This window comes from Cherax quadricarinatus, chromosome 71 (genome assembly GCF_038502225.1).
Source record: "Cherax quadricarinatus isolate ZL_2023a chromosome 71, ASM3850222v1, whole genome shotgun sequence".
Classification (NCBI taxonomy): Eukaryota; Metazoa; Arthropoda; class Malacostraca; order Decapoda; family Parastacidae; genus Cherax; species Cherax quadricarinatus.
The window spans coordinates 7,045,527-7,065,818 of NC_091362.1; the positions used below are offsets into that span (position 1 = coordinate 7,045,527).

Genomic DNA, 20,292 nt, shown 5'->3' on the forward strand with positions numbered 1-20,292 from the left:
ACACGTCCACTCCCAAATATCTGAATACGTTCACCTCCTCCATACTCTCTCCCTCCAATCTGATATTCAATCTTTCATCACCTAATCTTTTTGTTATCCTCATAACCTTACTCTTTCCTGTATTCACCTTTAATTTTCTTCTTTTGCACACCCTACCAAATTCATCCACCAATCTCTGCAACTTCTCTTCAGAATCTCCCAAGAGCACAGTGTCATCAGCAAAGAGCAGCTGTGACAACTCCCACTTTGTGTGTGATTCTTTATCTTTTAACTCCACGCCTCTTGCCAAGACCCTCGCATTTACTTCTCTTACAACCCCATCTATAAATATATTAAACAACCACGGTGACATCACACATCCTTGTCTAAGGCCTACTTTTACTGGGAAAAAATTTCCCTCTTTCCTACATACTCTAACTTGAGCCTCACTATCCTCGTAAAAACTCTTCACTGCTTTCAGTAACCTACCTCCTACACCATACACTTGCAACATCTGCCACATTGCCCCCCTATCCACCCTGTCATACGCCTTTTCCAAATCCATAAATGCCACAAAGACCTCTTTAGCCTTATCTAAATACTGTTCACTTATATGTTTCACTGTAAACACCTGGTCCACACACCCCCTACCTTTCCTAAAGCCTCCTTGTTCATCTGCTATCCTATTCTCCGTCTTACTCTTAATTCTTTCAATTATAACTCTACCATACACTTTACCAGGTACACTCAACAGACTTTTCTTTTTTTTTTTTCAACACACCGGCCGTATCCCACCGAGGCGGGGTGGCCCAAAAGGAAAAACGAAAGTTTCTCCTTTTACATTTAGTAATATATACAGGAGAAGAGGTTACTAGCCCCTTGCTCCCGGCATTTTAGTCGCCTCTTACAACACGCATGGCTTACGGAGGAAGAATTCTGTTCCACTTCCCCATGGAGATAAGAGGAAATAAACAAGAATAAGAACTAGAAAGAAAATAGAAGAAAACCCAGAGGGGTGTGTATATATGTGCTTGTACATGTATGTGTAGTGTGACCTAAGTGTAAGTAGAAGTAGCAAGACGTACCTGAAATCTTGCATGTTCATGAGACAGAAAAAAGGACACCAGCAATCCTACCATCATGTAAAACAATTACAGGCTTTCGTTTTACACTCACTTGGCAGGACGGTAGTACCTCCCTGGGCGGTTGCTGTCTACCAACCTACTACCTATAACTCAACAGACTTATCCCCCTATAATTTTTGCACTCTCTTTTATCCCCTTTGCCTTTATACAAAGGAACTATGCATGCTCTCTGCCAATCCCTAGGTACCTTACCCTCTTCCATACATTTATTAAATAATTGCACCAACCACTCCAAAACTATATCCCCACCTGCTTTTAACATTTCTATCTTTATCCCATCAATCCCGGCTGCCTTACCCCCTTTCATTTTACCTACTGCCTCACGAACTTCCCCCACACTCACAACTGGCTCTTCCTCACTCCTACACGATGTTATTCCTCCTTGCCCTATACACGAAATCACAGCTTCCCTATCTTCATCAACATTTAACAATTCCTCAAAATATTCCTTCCATCTTCCCAATACCTCTAACTCTCCATTTAATAACTCTCCTCTCCTATTTTTAACTGACAAATCAATTTGTTCTCTAGGCTTTCTTAACTTGTTAATCTCACTCCAAAACTTTTTCTTATTTTCAACAAAATTTGTTGATAACATCTCACCCACTCTCTCATTTGCTCTCTTTTTACATTGCTTCACCACTCTCTTAACCTCTCTCTTTTTCTCCATATACTCTTCCCTCCTTGCATCACTTCTACTTTGTAAAAACTTCTCATATGCTAACTTTTTCTCCCTTACTACTCTCTTTACATCATCATTCCACCAATCGCTCCTCTTCCCTCCTGCACCCACTTTCCTGTAACCACAAACTTCTGCTGAACACTCTAACACTACATTTTTAAACCTACCCCATACCTCTTCGACCCCATTGCCTATGCTCTCATTAGCCCATCTATCCTCCAATAGCTGTTTATATCTTACCCTAACTGCCTCCTCTTTTAGTTTATAAACCTTCACCTCTCTCTTCCCTGATGCTTCTATTCTCCTTGTATCCCATCTACCTTTTACTCTCAGTGTAGCTACAACTAGAAAGTGATCTGATATATCTGTGGCCCCTCTATAAACATGTACATCCTGAAGTCTACTCAACAGTCTTTTATCTACCAATACATAATCCAACAAACTACTGTCATTTCGCCCTACATCATATCGTGTATACTTATTTATCCTCTTTTTCTTAAAATATGTATTACCTATAACTAAACCCCTTTCTATACAAAGTTCAATCAAAGGGCTCCCATTATCATTTACACCTGGCACCCCAAACTTACCTACCACACCCTCTCTAAAAGTTTCTCCTACTTTAGCATTCAAGTCCCCTACCACAATTACTCTCTCACTTGGTTCAAAGGCTCCTATACATTCACTTAACATCTCCCAAAATCTCTCTCTCTCCTCTGCATTCCTCTCTTCTCCAGGTGCATACACGCTTATTATGACCCACTTCTCGCATCCAACCTTTACTTTAATCCACATAATTCTTGAATTTACACATTCATATTCTCTTTTCTCCTTCCATAACTGATCATTTAACATTACTGCTACCCCTTCCTTTGCTCTAACTCTCTCAGATACTCCAGATTTAATCCCATTTATTTCCCCCCACTGAAACTCTCCTACCCCCTTCAGCTTTGTTTCGCTTAGGGCCAGGACATCCAACTTCTTTTCATTCATAACATCAGCAATCATCTGTTTCTTGTCATCCGCACTACATCCACGCACATTTAAGCAACCCAGTTTTATAAAGTTTTTCTTCTTCTCTTTTTTAGTAATTGTATACAGGAGAAGGGGTTACTAGCCCATTGCTCCCGGCATTTTAGTCGCCTCATACGACACGCATGGCTTACGGAGGAAAGATTCTTTTCCACTTCCCCATGGACAATAGAAGAAATAAAAAAGAGCAAGAGCTATTTAGAAAAAGGAGAAAAACCTAGATGTATGTATATATATATATGCATGTGCGTGTCTGTGAAGTGTGACCAAAGTGTAAGTAGGAGTAGCAAGATATCCCTGTTATCTTAGCGTGTTTATGAGACAGAAAAAGAAACCAGCAATCCTACCATCATGCAAAACGCCATGGCTAATGTAATTCTTATTTTTAAAACCGGGGACAAGTCGTTACTGTCAAATTACCGCCCAATAAACCTAACCTCAATTGTAGGCAAATTACTAGTCGATTATAGCTGATAATATAAGAAGCCATCTCGATAAGCACAGCTTAATTAATGATACTCAGCATGGATTCATGAGGGGCAGTTCCTGCCTAACTAATTTATTAACCTTCTTCAGTAAAGCTTTTGAGGCCGTTGATCATGGTAAAGAATTAGATGTTGTTTATTTAGATTTAGTAAGGCTTTTGATAGAGTACCACACTAGAGACTGTTAAAAAAAAGTAGCAGCTCATGGCATTGGGGGGAAAAAGTGCTGTCATGGATCGAGTCATGGCTCACTAATAAGAAGCAGAGAGTATGCTTAAATGGGGTTAAATCCGAGTGGGGATTTGTAACAAGTGGCGTATCACAGGGATCAGTCTTAGGCCCATTGTTGTTTATAATATATATCAATGACCTTGATGAGGGTATTACTAGTGATATGAGCAAATTCGCCAATTTCACAAAGATAGGTAGAATAATTGATTCAAATGTAGATGTTAGGGAACTTCAGGAGGATTTAGACAAATTCTATTCTTGGTCAGAAAAGTGGCAGATGCAGTTCAGTGTAGATAAATGCAAGGTTCTGAAGCTCAGGAGTGTCCATAACCCTAGCACTTATAAGTTAAATAATGTAGAACTTAGCCATACAGATTGCAAAAAGGACTTGGGGGTTATGGTGAGCAGCAACCTCAAACCAAGACAGCAATGCCTAAGTGTACGTAATAAGGCAAATATATTATTGCGATTTATATGAAGTCCAGAGGATATACTGCAGCTTTATACATCATTAGTGAGGCCTCACCTAGATTATGCAGCTCAGTTCTGGTCTCCATATTACAGAATGGACATAAATTCGTTAGTAAACATTCATCGTAGAATGGCTAAATTAATACATAGCATTAGAAATCTTCCTTATGAGGAAAGATTGAGGACTCTTAAATTACATTCACTTGTTAGACGAAGAATGAGGGGAGACATGATCGAAGTGTATAAGTGGAAGATGGGTATTAATAAAGGGGATATTAATAAGGTCTTGAGGATCTCTCTAAAAGAGAACCCGCAATAATGGATTTAAATTTGATAAGTTTAGATTTCCTAGGTAGTAGATTGGTAGACAGCAACCGCCCAGGGAGGTACTACCGTCCTGCCAAGTGAGTGTAAAACGAAAGCCTGTAGTTGTTTTACAAGATGGTAGGATTGCTGGTGTCTTTTGTCTGTCTCATAAACGTGCAAGATTTCAGGTACGTCTTGCTACTTCTACTTACACTTAGGTCACACTACACATAAATGTACAAGCATATATATACGCACCCCTCTGGGTTTTCTGCTATTTTCTTTCTAGTTCTTGTTCTTGTTTATTTCCTCTTGTCTCCAAGGGGAAGTGGAACAGAATTCTTCCTCCGTAAGCCATGCGTGTCGTAAGAGGCGACTAAAATGCCGGGAGCAAGGGGCTAGTAACCTCTTCTCCTGTGTATATTACTAAATGTAAAAGGAGAAACTTTTGTTTTTCCTTTTGGGCCACCCCGCCTCGGTGGGATACGGCCGGTGTGTTGAAAGAAAGAAAGAAGTTTAGATTTAGAAAGGACATAGGAAAGTATTGGTTTGGAAATAGGGTAGTTGATGAGTGGAACAGTCTACCTAGTTGGGTTATTGAGGCTAGGACTTTGGGTAGTTTCAGAGTTAGATTGGATAAATATACGAGTGAGAGGGGTTGGATTTGAGTGGGACTTGCAAATGAGTGGATAGTTATCAGAGCTTATTTCTTGGGTAGCATTGAAAATTGGGTTGGGCAAATTTTTTGTTAGTGGGATGGATTGTAAAGGACCTGCCTAGTATGGTCCAACAGGCCTACTGCATTGTAGATGAATGGTTCAGAGAACCGACACGTTGATAAATTAGACACATGTGCAACTCTTGGGTATCTTTATTGAGGGAACGTTTCACCACACAGTGGCTTCATCAGTCCATACAAAGGAGAAACTTGAACAGAAGGAGAATGAGGTAATCAGTCCCTCAACCTTGAGTCGATGTGGTCAGTCCATCAATCTTGAATAGGTGTTAGGACACAGAAATTACATTGTTTACAGTATTTCGCAGCTTATTTTTTTTTTCCATAAAATATCTCCAAAAACCACCCTACGTCCTATAAACTGAAAGTCAGTGACTGGAGCTATAAGTTTGGAGTGTAGGGTGGACTGTAGCTCTCCCAGCTACATCCTATGCCGAGCCATTGAAACTAAGATGAGTCTTATAAGCTGCAAAATACAGTATATAACCCCCGATATTCTTTTGAACCTATTTTTTTTCTTCGGTAGACTGGCTGAACCTATGTATAAATCTATAACATTATTGACCTAGGATAACCAGATAGTCATTGTGATATTTAAATTTTTGAAAGAGTACTGCACTTTAAAACAATTGTAATAGCATAAGTACATGTATTTGTGTATAGTGTTAGAGGACCAGAGCAGTAAGAACTATATCAAAATTAACTCTCCATTTTATACTGTATTGCAAGTGGGGTAATGTTGGGCTCAGCATTTCCCCATGTTTGAAGTACAGTAAAACCTTTTATTAATGGATTTCAGCAATTTCTGACTAAAAACTGGTTGGACAAATGCTGATTATCAGATAAATTAACAAATCTGTAATTCTGCATTTTGTTTGTAGAGATAATGTCCTGTTGTCTTATAAAGTATTGGGCCAAGTCAGCTAACTCAGTATGTCCGGTATAGGCCAAAATGGCCATGTCCAGGACCCATCTGTTTTCATTGCTCTCTGAGCCTTGGCCAGCCATGCCAGTTTGTGCTCGCTCATACACTTGGTATCGAGTCTCTAATTTTTCCCAGCGAGGTAAGGATACCTTAGAAGTAAGCTTTATGCTCTATTAGTATAATGTATAGAGCACTGTGCTGGATGCAGGCCCAACAGGGCGCTGGTCTGACGAGGACTGGGGAAAGGAATGTCCTTTTGCTATTTGTCCATTTACCGATTTCAACTATCCAATAAAGTGGTCAGAAATTAGCAATTTTGCAAATTTCACACAAATTTCAAAAAGATGCCAATTTCCAAATAGGGTTCAGAATAAGCAAGACAGACATTCCTGGAATTAAAAAAGCATTTCCTCTGTTGATTAGTCACATCCCCAGGCCCCTCTTACATTTCTTTTGCTTTCCACTTTTAATTTTTATTCTCACAAAAAATAGAAGATTTACTGTTATGCAGACTACTGGATTAGTGTAGAAATGGTATAAATAATATCAGCGCACTTGTGAAAGAATATTAGACTCGCCAGTTGACGTGTATTGGACGCGTGGCATGATTTGATTACTTTTGAACTTTCGCAAAAATTGAATATTTCTGCTACTTTGAGCTCAATTTCAAAGTACTTTTCATTGTGAAACCAGTCAAAATCATCTCAATTTCTGTAATATGTCTTCCATTCTATAAAATGAGACCAGGAAAACTAGAATAGAACCATAAATACCATACAAAAATACTGTGCAAAAGTTGCTGTTTTAAACCAAATACACGATCAGTTTTTTCTCATTACGCACTGTGCGCTGCAGGATTTTTTTTTATACTGTGCACACTGACCACATAGACCCATTCGTTCATATGTAGGCCTACCAGCTTTCTCTCGCTAGATTTGAAGGCGCTAGAATTTTGGCGCACTAGTACGTCAATAACCCTGGTGTGTAAGCCATACTAGTACGTCGGAAACCCTGAAAGGGTTAAACTTCATTAAGTTTTGTGTGGGGAAATTGTAGTGCAAGGGATACTTGTTTCATATTTCTGTATGGCAGCTTCACTGTTAACTTAAATGGTTCTTAAGTTTCCCATTTGTAAGTGAAGAAGTGTAGCTTGAGGGGATTTGCAAGTTTGGGCTTTCCTGTACAAGATTAAAAATAACAATGTTTCAAGTTGTAGGCTTTCTTCCCTCATGTAAGAATTGTTTGAGTGGTATAATTTCCCAACCTTATGAGATTTTCAAATTTTTCATATTGCCATATAAATATTTGGCTGTAGGATATAAAGTGGAACCTTGGTTTTCGTCATTAATTCATTCCAGAAAGTCTGACGAAAATTTAATTCGACGAAAACTGAAGCGACATTTCCCATGAGAAATAATGTAAATCCAATTAATCTGTTCCAGACACAAAAATATTAACAAAAAATACATTTTATAGAGAACTAGAGTTTTACATACAGAAAACAATGAGAAATAAATATGAAGGACTAATGAGATGGATAAATGAACATTTAGTATCACTTTTAAATTAAAATTCATTTATTTCTTTGCTAGTAGTACATTGAGATTAGATTTTTACAATGATGGGTTGCAGTGCAAAGAGAGCCTCTATTATGCCTTGACATTATTGAAGACTCTTGTTGGCGTATGGAAGATGCGAGGAGGGGAGAGGGAGGAGGAGAGGTTATTGGTTGGAAGGGGAGTCCCCCTCCATAAGGACTTCAAGTATCAAGTCCTTGTCTGGGGGTTACTTCCCTTCTTTGTCTTTTACTGGCACTGGACCCCTGTTGCACAAAAAATCTGTACAGTGAGGTCTGTTTCTGGCATCTCTAAGATTTGCCACAAATGGGATGAGGCATTGTCATTGAACATGTTGCAGACATGGCTTGCAGCAGCTTTGTTAGGGTGATATTTCTCCACAAAACTTTGCAACTTGCTCCACTTTGCACACGTCCTTAATCACTGAAGAAGGCACATTCTTCCCTCTCTCTTCCTCCTCTTCCTGAAGCATTTTCCTTAGCTGTGATCTGTTGCTGTTCCAGTTGAAGGTGTTGCATCTCTTCAATGGTTAGCTCTTCCCTGGCCTCTTACTGGCCACTCACATCTAACCCCATGGACTTCTCCAAAGCCACAGTAGATTCCACAACAGGCATAGGGTTGTTAGGGTCAGCCTCAAACTCTTCAAAATGGCTTTGGTGTAGAGATTTTTGAAGTTTGAAATGACCTGCTGGTCCTTGGGCTGGATGAGAGGAGTGGTATTAGGGGGCAAGAACTTCACTGAGATGAAACTAAACTCTTCCAATAATTGGTCTTCCAAGTCTGGAGGATGAGCAGGAGCATTGTCCATTACCAGGAGGAACTTTAGTAGCAGTTTATTTTCCAGGAGGTATTTCTTCACACTTGAGCCAAACACTTGTGACCCATGCCTTATTGTTAGCCTTCCACATCACACACAATTTACTCTTGATGACAGTTCTTCTTGAACACCATTAAAGGCTTCACTTTGAAATCCCCACTAGCGTTACCACAGAACGAGTGTGTTAGTCTATCCTTCATAGGCTTGTGTCCTGGCAGTGCCTTTTCCTCTTGTGTGACATAGGTCCTCTTTGGCATTTTCTTCCAGAAGAGACCTGTTTTGTCACAATTGAAGACTTGTTTGGGGAGGAATCCTTCAGGCTCTATGTACTCCTTGAATTCATCAACGAATTCTTTGGCTGCACGTTTCTCCGAACGTGCAGTCTTGCCATGCCTTAACACGCTGTGTATGCTTCTTGAATTTGTCGAACCAGCCTCTGCTGGCCTTAAATTCACTAACAGCAGCACTGATTGCAGGCATTTTCTTTACGAGATCCGCTGTCTTGCCTTTTAGCAAATAATTGCCTCCACAACACTATTTTCTGCTAATTGTTTTTTGTTGATCCAAACCAACAACAACTTCTCAACATCTTTGATTGTTTGCAGTCTCTTTCGTTAGCACACTGACCCCTTTCGCAACATCAGATTCCTTGATTTGGTTTTTCTTTGCCAGGATGGAACTGTTCATTGATGAGGACCTTCCATACATCCTAGCGAGATCGCCCACACGTATGCCACTTTAGTACTTTGCTATGAATTTTCTTAAATTATATCGTGTTTCTCGCCTTCTTTATCAATGGGCTGGCACTTGTAACTTTCTTTGGCCCCATGGTGGCTTATTGAGCAGTCGCACTTAATAAACAAGCACATAAAACAGTGGATTATTACAAAATGTTTTGGATGAATGTGCAGGGTAATGCTCACTCGATGAGAAACAAAGCCAAACTGACTCGGAACATGTGGGATGCTTTGTGTGGGTGCTGGCAGGCGGACATGTTCAGTACAGCAGACTGACAAAAAACGAGGTGATGAACAAAAACTGGAACAAAATTTTGACGGAGAAAGTCTTCAAAAACCGAATTTGACGAAAACCAGAGCAAACGAAAACCAAGGTTCCACTGTAGCACGTATTTTTATTTTTTTAACTAGCATGCATGTAAATATCAATAACTAATTTTACATTATTCCTAGTATATCTCCTTTATAGTATAATAATAAGGTATTACAAGGATCCCAATGGAAATAGTAGGGCCTTGCTTTATGGCATTCCACTAGTACGGACATTTCAAATTATGACCAAAACTCGCTATACGGCTCCCCCTACCTGATTTTCTAATATGGTCACAGCGCTCCACCCAATTTGTTTACATTCTCCATGAGCTCCATAAGCACCACATCTCTCCATTATGTCTGGAAACTCCAAAATGTCAAGTGTTTTTAAAAGTTATTTCATATTTTATATATATGTACTCTGATTATACTTATGTATACCTGTACCTAAATAAACTTACACACTGTGCTGGCATGCAGGTACACATTAAAATCAGTAATGTCTTGTCTTGTGGCACCACATTAATAATGAGGATGATGATAATACTCAATAATAATCACCGAGTCTCATTAAATGTTGTATGTTACGTTAATGTACATTTTTTTCATTAATCCATTTACGATATTTTTTCAAAATTGTATAATAAACATGATACGTAACATATAAAGGTAATAAATACACCCCCACAGTAGAATAAATTAACATAAATGAGATGTGGTAGCCAGATGACTTGTTTGAGTGACGGCAAGAATAAAGTTTTCTATAGTCCAACATCAGAGAAAGTGTTACTGGTGGTAACTGTAGAAAATTATTCCTTTTGTATGCCTTCACTCAGTGTTATTTCTTCTAAAATTGTGTTACACGAGAATGGGGGAGTTCCTCTTTATTTATTCTACCGTATCAACGTAGAGACAACTTGTACACAAACCAGATGTGTTAACCTGGTTTGTTTACAAAACTTGCGTATGCCTGGTTTGATTACATAACTGTGCATGTCCCCTCTCTCTCTCTCTCTCTCTCTCTCTCTCTCTCTCTCTCTCTCTCTATTTGTTTTATCTTGTTTACTCACCTCTGACCCTACATTAAGACCACAAATATTTTATGCATTTTATTGCTCTGGAATGCTTAAATGTCATAGAATATTATGTGTGGGTGGGGTGGCCTGGTATTGTAGCCTGGCTGGCTACCATACATACCACACTTGATTTCATAAAATAAATACTACTCATCTCATCCTAGATTAAGACTACAAATACATATTTTAAGGTAAGTAAAGAGTGTACTATGTGTATTTTACTTTTTTATTGTTTTTTAATGCCTAGTTCTATTGGTAACTTAATATATGTAAGTGTAAACTTGTTATCTAGTATTTATATGCATTTATAAGTGGAAATAAAGGGTGTTCCACTTGACGGCGATTTCAGCTTTACAGCGATAGCCTGGAACCTAATCTGCCATATAAGTGGGACCCTACTGTACAGTGGAACCCCAGTTTTCGTCCAGTCTGGTTATCGTGCAGTTCAGTTTTCGACCACTTTTTTTCGGCAAAATTTTTCTCGTTGTTGTACATCCACTCAGAAATTGCCCATACCACAAAATAGAGCGAAACACCAACGTCAAAGACCTGGGAGTGATCATGTCGGAGGATCTCACCTTCAAGGACCATAACATTGTATCAATCGCATCTGCTAGAAAAATGACAGGATGGATATTGAGAACCTTCAAAACTAGGGAGGCCAAGCCCATGATGACACTCTTCAGGTCACTTGTTCTATCTAGGCTGGAATATTGCTGCACACTAACAGCACCTTTCAAGGCAGGTGAAATTGCTGATCTAGAAAATGTACAGAGAACCTTCACGGCGCGCATAACGGAGATAAAACACCTCAATTACTGGGAGCGCTTGAGGTTCCTGAACCTGTATTCCCTGGAATGCAGGCGGGAGAGATACATGATTATATACCCCTGGAAAATCCTAGAAGGACTAGTACCGAACTTGCACACGAAAATCACTCACTACGAAAGCAAAAGAGTTGGCAGACGATGCAACATCCCCCCAATGAAAAGCAGGGGTGTCACTAGCACGTTAAGAGACCATACAATAAGTGTCAGGGGCCCGAGACTGTTCAATTGCCTCCCAGCATACATAAGGGGGATTACCAACAGACCCCTGGCAGTCTTCAAGCTGGCACTGGACAAGCACCTAAAGTCGGTTCCTGACCAGCCGGGCTGTGGCTCGTACGTTGGTTTGCGTGCAGCCAGCAGCAACAGCCTGGTTGATCAGGCTCTGATCCACCAGGAGGCCTGGTCACAGACCGGGCCGCGGGGGCGTTGACCCCCGGAACTCTCTCCAGGTAAACTCCAGGTAAACCAGACATGTCCGCCCACCGGCAGGACATGGCTGCTCATAGTTTGACTGTCTGCCTTTGTTACTTGTAGAGGGTGGTAGTGATGGTGGTAGGGGGGTGGGAGTGATGGTGGTAGGGGGGTGGGAGTGATGGTGGTAGGGGGGGTGGGAGTGATGGTGGTAGGGGGGTGGGAGTGATGGTGGTAGGGGGGTGGGAGTGATGGTGGTAGGGGGGTGGGAGTGATGGTGTAGGTTGGTGGGAGTGATGGTGGTAGGTTGGTGGGAGTGATGGTGGTAGGTTGGTCGGAGTGATGGTGGTAGGTTGGTGGGAGTGATGGTGGTAGGTTGGTGGGAGTGATGGTGGTAGGTTGGTGGGAGTGATGGTGGTAGGTTGGTGGGAGTGATGGTGGTAGGTTGGTGGGAGTGATGGTGGTAGGTTGGTGGGAGTGATGGTGGTAGGTTGGTGGGAGTGATGGTGGTAGGTTGGTGGGAGTGATGGTGGTAGGTTGGTGGGAGTGATGGTGGTAGGTTGGTGGGAGTGATGGTGGTAGGTTGGTGGGAGTGATGGTGGTAGGTTGGTGGGAGTGATGGTGGTAGGTTGGTGGGAGTGATGGTGGTAGGTTGGTGGGAGTGATGGTGGTAGGTTGGTGGGAGTGATGGTGGTAGGTTGGTGGGAGTGATGGTGGTAGGTTGGTGGTAGGTTGGTGGGAGTGATGGTGGTAGGTTGGTGGGAGTGATGGTGGTAGGTTGGTGGGAGTGATGGTGGTAGGTTGGTGGGAGTGATGGTGGTAGGTTGGTGGGAGTGATGGTGGTAGGTTGGTGGGAGTGATGGTGGTAGGTTGGTGGGAGTGATGGTGGTAGGTTGGTGGGAGTGATGGTGGTAGGGGGGTGGGAGTGATGGTGGTAGGGGGGTGGGAGTGATCTTGGTAGAGGGTGGTAGTGGTTGGGATGGTGGTAGAGATACCCCCTCCTTCCTCTCTGTCTTCCATAAGCCAACAAGTCTTCAAGAAAGGTAACAGTATTTTAAATGTTCATTTATCCATTTCATTATTGCTTTATATTTATTTCTCATTGTTTTCTGTATGTAAAACTATAGTTATTCTCTATAAAATGTATTGTTAATATTTTTGGGTGTCTGGAACGGATTAATTTGATTTAATTATTTCTCGTGGGAAATATTACTTCAGTTTTCGTACAAATCTGTTTTCGGCCAACCTTCTGGAACGGATTAAAGACGAAAACCAGGGTTCCACTGTAAGTCACTTTGACTTTTTTGGGTTATCCTAGGTTCTCTACACATATGCTGCAATGTATGATGATCTGTGTACAGTGGTACCTTGAGTTGCGAACTTAATTTGTTCCAGAAGGCTTTTAGTGCCAATACCGAACGAATTTGTTCCCATAAGGAATTACGTAAATTAGATTAGTCTGTTTCAGACCCCCAAAAATACACTTACGAAAACACTTGCAAAAATACTTGCATAATTGTCCGAGTTGGGAGCTGTCCGAAACTCTAGGTACCACTGTAATTGTATTTGTGTATGCCTGAATAAATTTCTTGATAATGCTTCATTATATAACATGAGTTATATCCTATAAAGTAACAAGAGTATAAAGGTACCTTACATGTGATATTATTTTCTAGCATTTTTTAATGCGCAGCATTTTGTGTAATATAGTTTACTAGAGATTTTTCCTGAAGTATAATAAAAAATTTTACACCTACTTTGCTCAAGTTGGAATACCATATTTTGATTGATCAGAGTCTAAGTTGCAGGTGACTTGTTGAATGATCTCGGCCAGTCTACTCGCCTCTTGACAGATAATAATTAGGCAAGACTAACAGTTTACTGTTTCTGTAATTCTAGGTTAGAGATGGCAACACTATAATAGGTGTGTGCTCTTCTGAAAACTTTGCTAATATCAGCTCTGCACCTAAACTTGTCATTACCCCTGATGGACTCTCCACCAAGACTGAAACACCGCAGGTGACACCTGAAATTCGTGATGTTCAGCCACTTCTTGTTTTAAACTTAGGAGGAGGTTAGTGGTGATGTATATTGTTTTGTAAGGAATACAACATTTTTTTTTTTTTTTCCACAAGTGCCCTAGACTGTTTTAAGACATTATTTACTGCTGGAAACCTTGAAGTTTATTTTTCATCTTGAAACTAATTCTAATACTGTCTTGTGCATGGAAATTTTTTTTATGCTGTGTACTTTACCTTATTGAAGCATGTTTTTCTGCCTAGTATGGGCCAATAGGCCTGCTGCAGTGTTCTTCCTTTCTTATGGTCTTATGTTGGCTGCTGTTGTATTTAGAAATACTCAAGACTATAGTTAATGCTGAGTTAGTGTCTGCTGGAAAGAACTGTGTGAAGCCTTGTATAAAAAGAATGTAAATGTTTGTGTTCTTAGAATACACTTTTATCACACTGTTGTACATTCACTCTTACTTGTACCATTTCTTGGCTCTTCCTCTTGCATCTTATTCTTTCACTGTCTAGACCCTTGTAATTAATATTACACCCAGTGTTTACTTTTATTTTTTTCCAGAAATGAACTTTTTAAAATGAAATGGTACAGTTTTTTTTTTTTTTGTTTTTGTTTTTGAAGATAATGACACCAAAAGTACAGAATTTGATACACAAATAACCCGCACATAGAAGAGAGGAGCTTACGACGACGTTTCAGTCCGACTTGGACCATTTACAAAGTCAAACTAAAGAAAAGGAGAGCAGGATGGGTATATATAGGCAGGAGGTGGTAGTAGAAATTTCCACTCTTCATAATTCATTTTCCCATCTTGGCTACCCTTCCCATTTCATAGACTCTGCCTTCTCACGTGCTTGACGTAATTTCTTCTCTCCCAAACTCTACTCCTGGGAACTCTTCTGTCCTCTGCCTTCCCTACATCTCCAGTCTTTCTAATCTCAACAACTCTCTCTGTTCCTTAGACATCAAACTTACTTTCTGCCAGACTAACACTCTTCGCACTAATCTCGTTCATACCTCTCCTCCCTCGACAGATGCTCCTGGTGTCTACTCTATTTCTTGCTCCTCCTGTCCTCTTCAATACTTTGGAGAAACTGGCCGCTCCCTTTCTGACAGACTTTGGGAGCACAAAAATAGTGTTAGGCTTGCCGACACTAACAATGCTCCTTTCTGTCATCAGAGATCACAGCCATCCTATTGACTGGTCTTCTGCTAAAACTGTCTTCCCTACTTCCAACTTCAACAGTTGCTGTCTGGTTGAATCCTCCCTAATACATAAGTTTCCTTTTATGAATCTTAGTCCTGGCTTTGTCTCTGTAGATGCCTTCCTCTTCCACTACGTTGTAAAATGCTGCAAACTTCAGAACACTCGTGACCTAACCTATAGTTAATGCTGAGTTAGTGTCTGCTGGAAAGAACTGTGTGAAGCTTTGTATAAAAAGAATGTAAATGTTTGTGTTCTTAGAATACACTTTTATCACACTGTTGTACATTCACTCTTACTTGTACCATGATTCCTGATTCCTCCTTTTTTTCTTCTTCTCCCTCTTCCCCTTTCCTCTTTCCTTTTTCTCCTTTAGGTTGTCTTTTTTGCCCTGTGTATTTGTTCCTTCTTTATTTATTTATTTGTTCCCCCCCCCTTCGGTGTTCTTGCTCTTACCCTCTGTGGGCACCTAGCTCTCTTGCAGTGCTCCTCTTTCTTAGTATTTGACTGGCCCCTCCTACTCTTATTACCTCCCCACTACTTCCTTCCACCTCCACCACCACCCGCCGCCGCCGCCGCCTATATATATATACCCATCCTGGTCTCCTTTTCATTAGTGTAACTTGTAAATGGTCCAAGTCAGACCGAAATGCCGTCATAAGCTCCTCTCTTCTATGTGTGGGTTATTTATGTATTGTTCCAGTCACGGTATTGTGCCTTTATTTGTTATTTACAGAATTTGATCTAAAACTTAGAATTGGGCAGGCACAAGCTAGTAGTCTGGGTGCAGCTTACACATCGGTGATTTCACCGACTTTATTTTAAGTTAATTCTATTCAACCCAATTCTTAGTTATTTTGCTAGAAAGTCTTCTGTTCTACTGACTGAGCACAAGAAACTGCCAATTTAACTATTACAACTAAAGTGCAAAATAAAGTGTAGATATCCTGGTGCCAAAACATTTCCTTTGGTCATTTATCACTTCTCCAGGCCTCTCCTCTGTTACATCTTGCCTTTCATTTTGAATTCATAATCACACAAAAATGGAAGATTTATTTCTAGATAGTAAAATCTAATCAGAAATGATTGGTCATGGATTATGGTTTCCCAACAATAAATCAGACCTATTAAAAAACCATAAAAGACTGAGGGAAGGGGCTGTTAGGGGCTTTAACTGTCCTCGGGGAAACATCTTCAAAATTTAAATATTTTTGGCTACTTTGAGCCCAATTTAAAGCTACTTCTGGTCCTGAAACCAAACAAAATCATCTCTTTCAGTAGTACGTCTTCTGTTCTATTAAATGATGTCAAGAAACCCCCAGTAAAACCCTTAACCATTTCTGGGTTGGTCCTGTTATATCATGGCTTTGAAGCCAGTGTTGATCCTGTAGTACAGCGCCATGAACTCGGCTTACTCAGTTAAGCAGTGAGCAGTAAATCTGGGCCTAGATATGACAGAATGGGTCTACGTGGTAAATGTGTACCATATAAAAAAAATCCTGCAGCACGCAGTGCACGAGTTAAAAAAAAAAAAAAAAAAAGTATTTTTGATTTAAAATGGTGTAACCATGCATGTCGTAAGAGGCATTTAAAATGCCAAGAGCAAGGGCTAGTAACCTCTTCTCCTGTATACATTATAACCTTTCCTCACTTAGTGATGTACTCATTTACCGACAACTCGAATGAACAACGGGCTCTGTCCAGTATGCATACCTAATTAATGTACAGTAGGGCCCCACTTATTTGGCAGGTTAGGTTCCAGGCTACTGCTGGAAAGCAGAACTCCATTTTTTCCATTTATAAATGTGTATAAATGCCAGATAACAAGTTTACACTAACATATATTAAGTTAGCAATAGAACTAGGCATTAAAAAGTATAATACACACACAGTACATTCATTATTTACCTCAAAATATTTGTAGTCTTAATGTAGGGCAAAAGGTGAGTAGTATTTACTCTTAAGAAGTCAGGTGTGGTAGCCCTCCTGGCCACCCCACCCACACATAGTATACAACAATACTAAAAGCTCCCTAGAACGATAAAATGCATATACAGTACACATATTACTTACCTTAAAATATTTGTAGTCTTAATGGTCTTAATGTAGGGTGAGAGGTGAAAAGTACTTATTTGTAGAAAATCATGTGGGAGGTATGGCATCCTGCCTGGCTGCTTATACCTACTATGACATTAAGCTCCCTAGAGCAATAAAATGCATACTATATAGTTATTTTTTATTTTTATTATTATCACACTGGCCGATTCCCACCAAGGCAGGGTGGCCCGAAAAAGAAAAACTTTCACCATCATTCACTCCATCACTGTCTTGCCAGAAGGGTGCTTTACACTACAGTTTTTAAACTGCAACATTAACACCCCTCCTTCAGAGTGCAGGCACTGTACTTCCCATCTCCAGGACTCAAGTCCGGCCTGCCGGTTTCCCTGAATCCCTTCATAAATGTTACTTTGCTCACACTCCAACAGCACGTCAAGTATTAAAAACCATTTGTCTCCATTCACTCCTATCAAACACGCTCACGCATGCCTGCTGGAAGTCCAAGCCCCTCGCACACAAAACCTCCTTTACCCCCTCCCTCCAACCCTTCCTAGGCCGACCCCTACCCCGCCTTCCTTCCACTACAGACTGATACACTCTTGAAGTTATTCTGTTTCGCTCCATTCTCTCTACATGTCCGAACCACCTCAACAACCCTTCCTCAGCCCTCTGGACAACAGTTTTGGTAATCCCGCACCTCCTCCTAACTTCCAAACTACGAATTCTCTGCATTATATTCACACCACACATTGCCCTCAGACATGACATCTCCACTGCCTCCAGCCTTCTCCTCGCTGCAACATTCATCACCCATGCTTCACACCCATATAAGAGCGTTGGTAAAACTATACTCTCATACATTCCCCTCTTTGCCTCCAAGGACAAAGTTCTCTGTCTCCACAGACTCCTAAGTGCACCACTCACTCTTTTTCCCTCATCAATTCTATGATTCACCTCATCTTTCATAGACCCATCCGCTGACACGTCCACTCCCAAATATCTGAATACGTTCACCTCCTCCATACTCTCTCCCTCCAATCTGATATTCAATCTTTCATCACCTAATCTTTTTGTTATCCTCATAACCTTACTCTTTCCTGTATTCACCTTTAATTTTCTTCTTTTGCACACCCTACCAAATTCATCCACCAATCTCTGCAGCTTCTCTTCAGAATCTCCCAAGAGCACAGTGTCATCAGCAAAGAGCAGCTGTGACAACTCCCACCCTGTGTGTGATTCTTTATCTTTTAACTCCACGCCTCTTGCCAAGACCCTCGCATTTACTTCTCTTACAACCCCATCTATAAATATATTAAACAACCACGGTGACATCACACATCCTTGTCTAAGGCCTACTTTTACTGGGAAAAAATTTCCCTCTTTTCTACATACTCTAACTTGAGCCTCACTATCCTCGTAAAAACTCTTCACTGCTTTCAGTAACCTACCTCCTACACCATACACTTGCAACATCTGCCACATTGCCCCCCTATCCACCCTGTCATACGCCTTTTCCAAATCCATAAATGCCACAAAGACCTCTTTAGCCTTATCTAAATACTGTTCACTTATATGTTTCACTGTAAACACCTGGTCCACACACCCCCTACCTTTCCTAAAGCCTCCTTGTTCATCTGCTATCCTATTCTCCGTCTTACTCTTAATTCTTTCAATTATAACTCTACCATACACTTTACCAGGTACACTCAACAGACTTATCCCCCTATAATTTTTGCACTCTCTTTTATCCCCTTTGCCTTTATACAAAGGAACTATGCATGCTCTCTGCCAATCCCTAGGTACCTTACCCTCTTCCATACATTTATTAAATAATTGCACCAACCACTCCAAAACTATATCCCCACCTGCTTTTAACATTTCTATCTTTATCCCATCAATCCCGGCTGCCTTACCCCCTTTCATTTTACCTACTGCCTCACGAACTTCCCCCACACTCACAACTGGCTCTTCCTCACTCCTACAAGATGTTATTCCTCCTTGCCCTATACACGAAATCACAGCTTCCCTATCTTCATCAACATTTAACAATTCCTCAAAATATTCCCTCCATCTTCCCAATACCTCTAACTCTCCATTTAATAACTCTCCTCTCCTATTTTTAACTGACAAATCCATTTGTTCTCTAGGCTTCCTTAACTTGTTAATCTCACTCCAAAACTTTTTCTTATTTTCAACAAAATTTGTTGATAACAGCTCACCCACTCTCTCATTTGCTCTCTTTTTACATTGCTTCACCACTCTCTTAACCTCTCTCTTTTTCTCCATATACTCTTCCCTCCTTGCATCACTTCTACTTTGTAAAAACTTCTCATATGCTAACTTTTTCTCCCTTACTACTCTCTTTACATCATCATTCCACCAATCGCTCCTCTTCCCTCCTGCACCCACTTTCCTGTAACCACAAACTTCTGCTGAACACTCTAACACTACATTTTTAAACCTACCCCATACCTCTTCGACCCCATTGCCTATGCTCTCATTAGCCCATCTATCCTCCAATAGCTGTTTATATCTTACCCTAACTGCCTCCTCTTTTAGTTTATAAACCTTCACCTCTCTCTTCCCTGATGCTTCTATTCTCCTTGTATCCCATCTACCTTTTACTCTCAGTGTAGCTACAACTAGAAAGTGATCTGATATATCTGTGGCCCCTCGATAAACATGTACATCCTGAAGTCTACTCAACAGTCTTTTATCTACCAATACATAATCCAACAAACTACTGTCATTTCGCCCCACATCATATCGTGTATACTTATTTATCCTCTTTTTCTTAAAATATGTATTACCTATAACTAAACCCCTTTCTATACAAAGTTCAATCAAAGGGCTCCCATTATCATTTACACCTGGCACCCCAAACTTACCTACCACACCCTCTCTAAAAGTTTCTCCTACTTTAGCATTCAGGTCCCCTACCACAATTACTCTCTCACTTGGTTCAAAGGCTCCTATACATTCACTTAACATCTCCCAAAATCTCTCTCTCTCCTCTGCATTCCTCTCTTCTCCAGGTGCATACACGCTTATTATGACCCACTTCTCGCATCCAACCTTTACTTTAATCCACATAATTCTCGAATTCTTTTTCTGTCTCATAAACACGCTAAGATAACAGGGATATCTTGCTACTCCTACTTACACTTTGGTCACACTTCACAGACACGCACATGCATATATATATATACATACATCTAGGTTTTTCTCCTTTTTCTAAATAGCTCTTGTTCTT

At 40.5% G+C, this 20,292-nt stretch overlaps 1 protein-coding gene across 4 annotated transcripts in view; it reads left to right on the forward strand.

Moving 5' to 3' along the window:
- The window catches only part of LOC128700408 (uncharacterized), a 70,658-nt gene that overhangs the window by 32,567 nt on the left and 17,799 nt on the right, over window positions 1-20,292 (forward strand). For all 4 annotated transcript variants that reach the window (XM_070099986.1, XM_070099982.1, XM_070099983.1 and 1 more), the window contains one exon: window positions 13,652-13,826. In XM_070099986.1, coding sequence (XP_069956087.1) covers window positions 13,652-13,826 — 175 coding nt within the window. The remainder of the gene's footprint in view (window positions 1-13,651; window positions 13,827-20,292) is intronic.